The following is a 12,069-nucleotide window of genomic DNA, read 5'->3' as shown; positions in this document are numbered from 1 at the left end:
TTTTTATGGCTAAGAGATTTCAAAGTGAGTCAGGAGGTCACTCCAAAGATTAAGCTTATGTACATCTCAACAGGATCTCATTGACTACCACAGTAAACAGTACCTCAAACAGCAGGGCTCCTGAGGGCACTAGAGACATCTGGATACTATAAGCAAAGTGGACAATCTCAGGATTTCGGCACCCTGACACTGGGCCTTACTTTGGAATTTATGCTCCCCAGTGTAACAGAGATAGTCTCATTTATAGTTTCCCTACACATGGCTTTTCTGCCCTTTTCATTTGAACCTATAATTAACACTTTACTTATTAAATGTATGTCCTAGAAACTTAAATCTTCAGTCTGTTCATGTGCCTGTAGAGCCCTGAATCTCAGCAGAGTTGCAACACCTAATCTCCAGGACAAGTCACCCAGGACAGCTAACAAGGGGAGCGTGACTGACAACACCCATCCCAAGAAACAGTGTTTGCAGCTACAAGCAAGACAGTTGCATCCATTTACCCCATGGGATCTAAGCCCAATCTCAATTAGAAATAGAGTGGGCATCGCCATGCCAAAATCCTCAAGACTGGGGGATGAATGATGGACTAAAGTAGATTTATTATTATTCTATAATAGACTTATTCCAGCAATGGAAGAAGTTTTATCGTTGATATAAAGGCAGTGACCACCAGCGGTTATGAGGAGAGAGAGAGGGTAGAATCAGTGTAACATGGGGCATTTTCAGGACATTGAAATTGTTCTGCAGTGACTGATACAGACCATTGTATATTTTGTCATAGCTTACAAAATTGTGTGGGACAAATTGTAAAATATAATGTAAAACAATCCATGGTTAATAGCAATGCTTCAAAATTGGGTCCTCAATTGTAACAAATGTACCACACTAATGAAAGATGTTGTTAATGTGGGAAAGTGTGGGAAGGGGTAGGGGTGGAATAAATGGGGAACCTCCTATATTTTTTATGTAAAATTTGTTTTGTCTAAACCTTCTTTAAAAATAAAAACAAAAACTTTTAAAAAATGGACAGGAAAAAAAAAGCATATTCAGATGCAGCCAAAATCTCTAATCTGAAATCTATTCCCAGTGGGAGAAGGGGCATGACTTCGGAAACAGCTTGTTGTGTCAATACTAAGGCATACTGCTGAGGCTCTCCCCAATGTAAAGCAGCAGATGCAGTAAGATTTTGTATGTGAGCCATAATGAGAATGTGAGATGTTTTACCTTCAGAACATGAATAATCCTAATAGGTGTCACGCATGTCTTAGTGTCTGAAGTGAGCCTATGTTTAATGCTGCTGGGAATCTGCCCTCAGAGGACCAGCTGATGTCCAGGAATTTAACAGAGGCTGATGAACCTTGTACTTTATGGGTTGCTATTACTCAGCCTCATTTCTGTAAATGATATGTGTGTGTAGTTAGGTGTTCTTGTTTAGAGTCCTTCTTTAAGTTGCCCTTTAATCAAATGTCAGCTATATGCTACCAGTATTGAGCAGTTTTATAAAGACCATTTGTTAAGGTCTTGGTGGCAGTGGTTAAGAATTGTTTTATTATTTAATTTTCTTTTTTTATGTATTGGCCCTAGAACATGTTGGCCAACTCAGTCATAGTAAAGCAATTGCCCATGCTCCTGTGTATATCTTTTATTAATTGGAAGATGTTAGGAATAGGAATAGGAGCTTGGATGGGCAGAACTTGTACATTAAAGTTAGTATAATTAATGGTTCATCACCTTTCATTGGTAGAGGCTTTAAGAACTGGTCTATTGTATGGCAAGATGGTCAGTATAATGACTCCCTCTCTAAGGAGGCCTTGTATTACAGGCTGGAGCTCCACAGTTACTTTTTCAGGTGATATTGCAGCATTTATCATCGTGATTGGCAGGGACAGTTCCATGGGGGTCTCATTTGGCATAGCCCACCAAGGGAGTGAAGGATTTGATCATATTCTAGGTGACATGTTAAAGCATCAATATCCATAGTTGGGAAGGTTAGAGCAAAAAGTGCCACCACTAGAGGTAGGTGTTTAATAAGAATTATTCCAACAGTCACAACATCCAGGGAACAGGAGGTGGAGCCTTTGATAAGCAAGAGAGGGGGTGGGGTGGGGAGCCTCCAAGGGAAGGACCATGTGGCCGCCTGGGCCAGATAAACCAGGATTTGGAACTTTGATGTGTGTCCCTGTCATGTCCTGCCAGTAGCTCAACACCATCCATACCCTGTGTATAGTGTGAGCCATGCCTTTAAGATTGAGCAAGGCTTCTCAATATTTGGAGGAAGGGAGCTCCATGTAAGACCTTGCCTTGGCAGGGTCAAAGGGGGCCTCCTCATGGCTGGACATGAATTCCAGGTGTCTTTTATCTGAATGCTTCCAGAAATGCTATGCCCATTGCATCCTCTAAATTTTTTTAAGTAACCAACAGGCCTCATAAGTTGTTTGCCAATGGACATCTGCCTTGGCAGTAATCCTGGAAAAGACAGGTGCGTGTGTGTCTTTTTTAAAATTCTATAAATACTTAAGACAATAGGGGAGGGACTAGGAGTCTTCTTTAGTAATACTAGCCCTTAAATTATATATATTTTTATATATATATATATATATATACATATCTATATCTTCATTTATTTATATATATATATATACATATCTATATCTTCATTAACAAATAAGGGTAAATTTTGATGGCAAAGGGGAAAAAATAAGAATCAATTTAAACAGTGAATAAATGATCCTATCTAGGAAGAGGATGATCAGTTTCCAGAAAAGGAATCTAGATGGTCTCAAAAACAACCTTGGCACACTTCAACACATACTCTCACTGTGGGCAGCATCCCACAGAATAATTTAATGCTATGGAGTATTTTCTGAGCTAATTCAGCTAACAATGGACATCTCAATTTTCCCTAACCCATTCACATGGATTAATCAAACTAAGTAGGCATGAACAGCAAAACAAAAGAAGGAAAGAAAATAAAAGAAAAAGAAGCCCATATTTTTTTGAAGATTTCTCTTCCCTCAGACTGATATCCCACCTTTGTTCTAAAATGGGCGACAGTCACATTGGGCCATTCTTTCTCAGTATGAATATAGACTGTGGATCGTGACTTATCTGCTGCCAGGCCCCTTTTCTGGTTGCTTGAACTGCTCTATGAGGAAAATCCTTGGAATCAAGTAGGGCACCAAAGCACCATCTGAACAAGGTGATTATGTGCTGCAGTTCACCAAAGGCCCTCCCTGATGGGGATTTGTTTCAGTTGGGCTTCAATGATGGAAATAAAAAACGTTCTAGTAGTTTTAAGCAAGAAGAGTTAAAGGGAGCTAGGTGCTTACAAAATCACTTGAAGTGCTTAAAAAATGGATTCTAGCCTGGGACTCCAGGATCAACCCCTAGGACCCTACAGATGTGACCCACCTGGGAGAGGGAGAAGGAAGGTAAAATAAATTTGGAAAGTTCATCCACAGAACTCTTTCTGGCGTTCAACCCTCTTCGTAATTCCTGAAAATCAAAGTAAGAGTGGCTCCTTATTGATCCCCCTTTCCCACATTACAAGTGGAGAGCTTTCATTGACCCCACGACACTACCTCATTTTAAGGGACAAGATTTGGCACTATTAGAATGTTTGAAAATTTTTCTCTAGGTAGATAATTCTGACCAGTGCAAAACTATCTATTGTATATTGTAAACCATATTATTCTTAGCATATGAACCTCTAAGAGTAGCATGGAATAATTCCTCATTTTCAAAGAGAAAAATACAAACAGAATTTACTTCAAATAAATATATCCAATAAAAAGGGTGGCAGAATTTTATATTTCCTAATTCCAAGCAAGTATGGGTAATCATGAATAGAAGTTTTAAATACATCCTTTAGATTTTATTGAATTCCTGTTGGACAATACTATTAACACTTTATCTCATGCTAAATTTAACTCGTGCATAATCTTTCAGTAGAACTGCACCTGGGAAAATACAGGTTCAAGAAAGTTGAGAGTGTGCATTCTGAACTTCACATATTTTTGTTCAAATAAAATCAGAATTTAACAATCTTCAAGCTCACCATTTGTTGGAGAGGTCGGGTGGGAAAGAATGTGAAAAATGAATAATTTCAACTTGTAATGTTTATGTAAATGAGAATTTTTATCTGAGGTACATAATGAGTAACATTCAAAAGTTTTTTTCTAACCTCTATGGATCACCTGGGTGCAAACCAGATACAATCAATACCCTTGAAAACCCGGTGAAGCCCATTTTATAGAAAAGGAAACTGAAGGACAGAGAATTTAAGTAACTTACCCAAGTATATGCAACTAAAATATGCCTTAACTTGTATATTACTCAATGTCCAGTGCTTACTGAAAATAGAGTGGGTTTTGTGAATTAACTTAACAAATGTGTTGTTTAATCAAATATTTCATTCTTATCCTTTCACTATATGGTCAAGAAACCCAAGGTCTTACTGAGGTAAGGGAATTTCCCCAAGTTTTATGTAGTAACAAATATTCCTCTACCCCTGTACAAAAGAAATAGCTCTGCTTTTTGTTGAAAAAGGTAGGGTTGCCACTCTCCGTGAAAGTTCAAGTAACTCACCCCCTACAGCCTCATAGGATTAATTACATTGCTTGTTTTTAGTGAACTTCGGTCAAGGTAATTTCCTTTGGGGATTTCAGTTCAAAGCAAGTAAAAGTAAAGTTAAATTGCTTGGGCGTGGAAGGAAATAATCCTACAAAGTTATAGGAACTTCTCTGTCAACTCTATGAAGGGGTTTTGTTTGATATTACTTGAAACAAAAAGATCTGTTGATACAAGAGGCTTCTGTGCGCTCCACTGACCCTCCAGAGGAGCAGGTAGGCCCTGCGTGTTCCCATTCTTCAAGCTGACGGTGGAAGAACATTAAGAAATGCAGTACTGGAAAACGTATAAGAGCCAATTTTGTCAGCCTTATATCACAGGTAAGTATGTATACTCAGAAATTACCTTACTCTTGACTTAAAACTTGACCTGCTGGAATTAAGCTGTTTGGTTTACATGTACTTTAAGGCAACCATTTTTGGGTACTGAAAAATGTCATACATTTCCCTGTATATAATAATAAGATGTCTTTTTACTGAGACAAGATGTGAATGTGAGCCCTCCATGCATAATCTTTGGCTATTGAGTGTTACTACCTAGATAGACCAACTTGAGCCAATAAAACAGAGAACTACCCTATTGGAAGCTCTGATTTACATGTTCTGGCACCCAGAAAATGAGCCACACAACTTCTTCTTTAATGAGGGGTTGGAGAACCAGGCTTCCATGTTTTAGAAAATTATATCCTGAGTATGGTACTCACTGAAGTTCTAGTCAAAGCTCAAGTTTTGCCTGCAGAGGAGTAATTGGTAACCTATTATATTTGAAAGTGCAAAAGACAAATTACCCTGTCTAAAACAGCAGCACAATTTTGGGGAAATTTTTTATTCCACAATTACTGCTCTAGTCTTTTATATCCTAAATTCCTTAATATTTAAATTCTTTCTATTAAAATGCAAACAACTCAAAATATTCACTTATCTTTTTAAGTTAAAACATTAATAAGATTATTTGAAAATTATTTAAAAACAAGAAAACCATATAATAGTTTGATTATGGCAAAACTAGCAGAGATGGGAAGGAACCAAAGATAAACTTTAAATTTCTGCTCTATCAGGAGATCAATGCAGCTTATGTCCCTATGTGCCCTTCATCAAGTTTAAAACATTCTTCTATTCAGCAAATACAATGCTCTGGTCTTGCTATCTTTGCAGCAGACTATAGTTACATAGTAATTATGAGTTTATTTTAAACAGTAGTTTAATAATCAGGAATTATCTAATTTTCTCTCTCATTCCACTATTGAAAAACTCAAAGGTTTTTACAAACCTAAAAGCCCCAAACTCCTTCTTGACCTGGAAAAAAAATCACCCTTAAATGCTCAATTAAATATTGCTAGCCTTATGAAATGTTCCATATAGCACCCCATCCCCAAAAATTTGTGTCTTCCTCTTTTTTGTCTCCTTAAGACTTTAATTTACTTTTATCATAGCTTTTAAGCTCTAATGGAATTTACCATTTGCATATTTCTAGCCATTGTATGGGCTTCTCAGAGGCTTGTACAGCTATGTATCCTTAGTACTTAGTAGAATACCTGGCACACAGCAAGTGTTCAAGATTACATGGAGTCTCACCTTTGTGGGTGCACTTAGCTAACCCACACGTGGAAAGAATAATCACTGCATAACTGTGGCCGTGTTGGAACATGAGACAGCATCCCAGTGCTGTAGGATTTCAGAAGTCTGGATTTTTTGCAGCTCTAGATCACTGTAAAGTTAGCTCTACCACCATAATAGAAAGCTGGTGATGTTTTCATTTTAGAAAACTAAACCTCCCATCTAGGCTCCTGCCTAAAATCTGCCTCCCTTCTACCTCGACCCTTTCTCCTAATCACAACCAAACCTCCCAACACTCTTCCTTTCTCCCAAACCCAGGTAAATAAGAAAAGCCCAAAGAACTTGTTTAAAATCCATCGTATCGTATTCCTGGACCCTAATCTCAAGTGATCTGATTGTACTATTGCAGGGTAAAGCCTAGAAATCATCATTTCTAAGAAACAGACCAGTTGCTTCTGAACCATGATTTCCTTTAGGGGAAAAAAGCCTAGGTTCATTCTTGACTTAACACGGTATAAAATTTATTCAAACGTTGAGATGCCAGGAGTCCACTTAAAAGTGAGGGAAAGAAACAAGCCAAACAACGGTGCTGCCTGTAGGATAGGAAGGAATTAGCTGAGGAATGCAGGAGAGGAGCATGACCAGGGCGTGACAAGGCATGAAGGACTGAGTTGACACATCAGCACACCTCGGTTCTGTCGGCCCGAATGGCCCACCTGGGTGAAGGAATTGAGAAATGGGGTGATAAGCACAGATTTATGAGTCTGGGCAGGAGTGCCCTGTCTTCCACAAGGTGGATAGGAGGGTTTTGACGATTCCATCCAGATTTAGCCCAAAGTGTCTGAGGGTGTATGTATTGCAGGTGGATGAAATAGGTAGGAGCTGTGTGTGATTGTCGATCAATAACCAGTCAGGATTAGAAATAAAGCAGGGTTATTATTTCATGTTTGTATCCAAGTAGAACGATTCGCTTGTTATGTGCTATAGATCTGGCATATTCTGGTGGTAGAATTTAGAGGACAGGAAGAAACAAGCTTCTATGATACTCTATGGAAGGGGCCAGTCTATTTTTCTGGGAGTTGGGTGTGACGATTGGAGCTATAACCCCTGCTGTCCTTCTACCACCCAGAGCCTCCCAGGAAAGAAAAGCTGAAAGGGTTGTGTCCAATGCACATCCCATAGGTGTTTACATTTTTTCAGCAACAAAGTCTCAAACTACAACCATTAATTTCCATATGTAGAATTCCTATCAGTTGACAGATGAAGTAAGGTAACAATTAGAAGCTGATAGCAAACTAAATGTGTAGTCATACGCTCTCTCTCTTATCAGACATCATGTCTTAGTGCTTAAAATATCAGCTCTGAAGTCAGAACTTCCAAATTCTAAAGAATTCCATTACTCATTAGATGGGTCACTCAATTTCTCTGAACTTTCATTCCCTTGCCAGAGGGTGAGGATAATAATAGCTCCTACCTTGTAGAGTTGCTGAGCTAGTTTGACTATGAAATTAACAAGTGCCTGGTACAAAATAAGGACTCAACAAATGCTAGCTGATTATGAGACATTATTACATTGTGGCATTCAAAACTGATATTCTTTTCTGCAGGTTCAATTTCTTGGCACGTTCAAGTTTCACAGACACATTTCCTAGTGTCATGGTCAGACAACAGGGTCAGAGATGCTCAAGTGTGCATAACCTGCTGTGTTCCAGTTTGCTCAATTGTAAGGTCGCAGTAATAGCAGCTGTCAAACTGTGTAGATCAAATGAAAATATCTGTGTATATGAATGTGTCCCCCATGGTTCTAATTCCTTTCACTGCTTTCATCTTCTCACGCAATACATTGTAGTACGAAGTGTATGGGTCCAAGAAACCATTTCCAATAACAACACTAAAAATCTCTGACTGCATGACTTAAGGTATTTCTTCCTGGACATTAAGCAGACCAACGTACAAAGTGTTTTTGAGGTTAAAATGACATTTTAAACATGTATACACGGTTTTTATATTTTTATTATCTTGAGTGAATTTATATTAGAGAACTTATAAGTAGGCAACAGGTTAACTTTTAATGGAATGTTGGATAATAGAATTTGGTGTATATGTTTTATAACAGTAGCTAAAAACTGATATTATGTGTTAGGCAGTTAGGCTTTATAAATTGCTTTTAATAATATTTACCTACATGTTAGAAAGAGCCACAGTTTATACATTTTCCTTATCTAAAATGATTAGGTTGTCCTGAAACAGGCCTATAACATCATTTTCTAGGTTTTATTAAGGCTTTTTTTTTTTGGTTTTGAATGAAAGCAGGGATGGAAAATGCATAGATGCCCTACCAGAGACAACTCCCACCCCAGACCAGTAGTCAGTTAGAACAGATTTCTAGAGCAAGGGCACACAGCGGAATGAGCTCTGACCCTGGAAGACATCAGGAAAGTCAGGGATGAAAATCAGTAGCCTAAATATTAATAAATAGCCTCAGAACTGGTTTCCATGTATTCACCTTTGGCCCCTGGTTACATTCTGATCTCCATACAACAGCCAAAGAGAAATGTTGTTTTTTTTAAATTCTCTACCTCTTCTGTTTAAAACCTTTCTATGGCTTCCCATTGCATTTAGAATAAACTTTAAAATAATCACCAGCTCTACAAGACACTGCATGACCTGGCTCTTGCTGATCCTAACTTACCTCCTGTCACTCTCCCTTTCACCTACTATGCCCCAACCATATTGGTCTCTTTTCTCTTCTTTCTTTCCTCTGGACTTTCATACTAATTGTCCCCTCTACTAAAATGCCTTTCCCCATCTTATTCTCATGGTTGGCTCTTTTTTAACTTTGAAATCTCAGCTTAAATGTTGCCTCCCAAACAAGGTGACATTTTTCCAACTGCTGTATCTAGACTTAGTTGCTTATCACATCAACCTTTTATTTCCTCTCCTAACATTTAAAACGATATGCAATTAATTTTATCATACTATGCACATCAGTCTCCTGGTTTTGATGATGCAGTTATGAAAGATGTCACCTATGGCAAAAGCTAAGTGATGGGTACACAGGATAGAAACACTCTTTTTCTATTTTTGCAACTTCTTGTGAGTCTATAATATTTCAAAATTAAAAAGATTTAGAAATAAAATAAAATAAAATAAAATAAAATGATTAGTTTGTCCTGAAATAGTACTATAGCTTCATTTTCTGGGTTTTATTATGGCATTTCTTTGGTTTTAGAGATACCAAAGGCTAGCAAAAAGCTTTATTATTGGTTAGCTGTCTAAATCCCAGGAGTTTTTCTACGCAAAGTTACATAAAAATACTCTGAGTACCTCCTCTAAGTCTTGAAGGCAGTATTCCTTGCCCACGCTGATGCTCTTTGTTAGGGTCACTTAAGACAGAATTGAGAAAATATTTAGGCTCCTCATCTTTAACACTGGAAGTCTGGAGTAATGACCTTGGTTTAAGCTTTGAAAAAAGCTCTCTACACTTCAGTGTCTTGTCAGTTAAATAAAGTAACTTGATGGCAATTTGCATTCTTTTTATCTCAGAATATTTTCTAAAATTTTCTCTAACCCATAGGCAGCATTTATGTAATTCTGAGTTTTTGGTGCTAGATGGGACAGAAAGGATCTCAGAACCAAGATCTCTAAGGAAATCCAATTCTTCAAAGCTTATGGACAAATTTCACAAGATGCCAAAATTACCAGGGATAAGAAGAGCTTATCTCCAAATTTAGGCGACAGTTGAAAAGCAAGTTGATACATCCTATTGCCTTTGAAAATAATGTTTCCTCTCCCTCCCCATTTCATGCTATTATAATGGTGGGAGAACAGAAATTGAGAAAAGGCTAGTACATGCTCCGTTTAGAGGAGGTCTTCTTGTAAGGTCTAGAAATTTTGGCAAAAACCAGCAAACGAAATACATTATGACAGGATTGAGGTATTGTACAGTACATATCCCATATGGCTTTCTGGCTGATTAAGGAAGAAACTCTAAGGATACCAAAAGTTCAGATTTTTTTATTATGTTATTTTATAAACTGGAACACATAAGGGCCACAAATAGTAAACAAGAGGTCTTGACACTGATGAAATTTGCTCATGATGCGTTTATTCTGTAAGCTCTTCTCTGACCCTCAGCAACTCTGGATTACTCAGCCTAAATGAAACAGTAGAAGTGGAATATGTTTTAGAGCCAAAGAGCTTGATATTTAATTCTGCCTCTACCACCTGCTCCCTAACTGATCATAGGAGGGATAACTTAAACTTCCTCAGCCAACCTTTCCTCATCTATGAGAACAAGATTGCCTCTCTTTAAGGGTAGCTGCAAGAGGAGCTACTGCATATAAATTTCCTAATATGTAATTGGTGTCCACTGCCATCCACATTGCTACTGCTATGCTGCTTGCTATCAGAACGTGTTTTTCTCTTTATAAGTCACTTGCATATAGATGTAGAGAAAACGTATTCTGAGAATGTTAAGGAAGTGCTAGCTGCTTGATAATTATTTTATTGATTAAATGATGATTGGTAGCTGTAGAGCAGTTCCAAAGTTCTGCTTCTTTTCTCCCACAGGTGACTGAAGATGGGGCCTGAAAACGGGACTCAGGTGACCAGATTTGTCCTTCTAGGTTTCCCCAGTAGCAGCACCCTGAAGTTGCTATTGCTCCTGGGGCTGACCGTGACCTATCTTGTAACAGCCACGGGCAACCTGCTAATCATTGGGCTCAGCTGGTTTGACCGTCGCCTGCACACACAGATGTACTTCTTCCTGCGGAACCTCTCCTTCCTGGAGCTGGTGCTCGTGTCTGTTGTGGTTCCCAAGATGATTGTCGTTCTCCTCACAGGGGATCACACCATATCATTTGCCAGCTGCATCATCCAGTCCTACCTCTACTTCCTCCTCGGCACCACTGACTTCTTCCTCTTGGCCGTCATGTCCCTGGATCGTTACTTGGCAATCTGCAGACCACTCCACTATGAAACCCTGATGAGTGGCCAAGTGTGCTCCCAACTGGTGCTGGCCTCCTGGCTCTGCGGATTCCTCTGGGTCCTAAGCCCCACTGTCCTCATGGCCAGCCTGCCCTTCTGCGGCCCCAATGACATTGACCACTTCTTCTGTGACAGTTGGCCCTTGCTGAGTCTCTCCTGTGGGGATACCCGCCTGCTGGAGCTGGTGGCCTTTCTGCTCTCTACATCGGTGTTACTGGGCTCTCTGGCACTGACCTCAGTCTCCTATGCCTGCATTCTTGCCACTGTCCTCAGGGCCCCCACAGCGGCTGAGCGAAGGAAAGCCTTCTCCACTTGTGTCTCCCACCTTTCTGTGGTGGTCATCGTCTACGGCAGCTCCATCTTCCTCTACATCCGCCTATCGGAGGCCCAGTCCATGCTGCTCAACAAAGGGGTGTCCATCCTGGGCTGTATCGTCACCCCCCTCCTCAACCCGTTCATCTTCAGTCTCCGCAATGATACAGTGAAGCAGGCGCTGAGAGATGCCCTGAGGTGGGACAGACCCACTGCAGCGAGGAGGCTCTGAGGGTCACAAGGAAGAGAAAACATAACTATTAGAGGAAGAGATCAAAAATTTATTCAAGGGGAGTGGATGTAGCTCAGAGGGCGACACCTACTTCCCATATATGAGGTCCTAGGTTCAAAATCCCTGGTACCTCCTGAAAAAATAAAAGAGCTTATTCAATTTTTTAAAAATGTATTCGAAGTTCAAATCACTCAGGCATAACCCTATGCTTTTTTCAGATGATAAAATTACATTCCTCATGAATATATGATATAGAATATGGGAGTTAGCCTTCATTTTCTTCCCTACAGTCTTTCTTGGGTACTCCACCTCCCCACAGAGAAGGTTGATGTGATTAGTCAAATTTAAGCA

The 12,069-nt window shown here is 39.3% G+C and overlaps 1 protein-coding gene across 1 annotated transcript; it reads left to right on the top strand.

The window, feature by feature from the left end:
* The first annotated feature begins 10,758 nt into the window (after positions 1-10,758).
* LOC101429604 (olfactory receptor 6T1-like) lies at positions 10,759-11,855 on the top strand. The gene has a single exon (XM_004459568.3). It carries the CDS (start codon positions 10,768-10,770, stop codon positions 11,716-11,718), a length of 951 nt encoding a protein of 316 aa, XP_004459625.2. The 5' UTR covers positions 10,759-10,767; the 3' UTR covers positions 11,719-11,855.
* Positions 11,856-12,069: the final 214 nt, after the last annotated feature.

Source organism: Dasypus novemcinctus, chromosome 27, assembly GCF_030445035.2.
Source record: "Dasypus novemcinctus isolate mDasNov1 chromosome 27, mDasNov1.1.hap2, whole genome shotgun sequence".
Taxonomy (NCBI): domain Eukaryota; kingdom Metazoa; phylum Chordata; class Mammalia; order Cingulata; family Dasypodidae; genus Dasypus; species Dasypus novemcinctus.
Note: the sequence above shows the minus strand (reverse complement) of the source record. Positions and strands in the feature narration are given on the sequence as shown.

Coding starts and splice junctions, on each gene's coding strand:
- LOC101429604 (XM_004459568.3), top strand. CDS start 10,768: ATGGGGCCTGAAAACGGGACTCAGGTGACCAGATTTGTCCTTCTAGGT.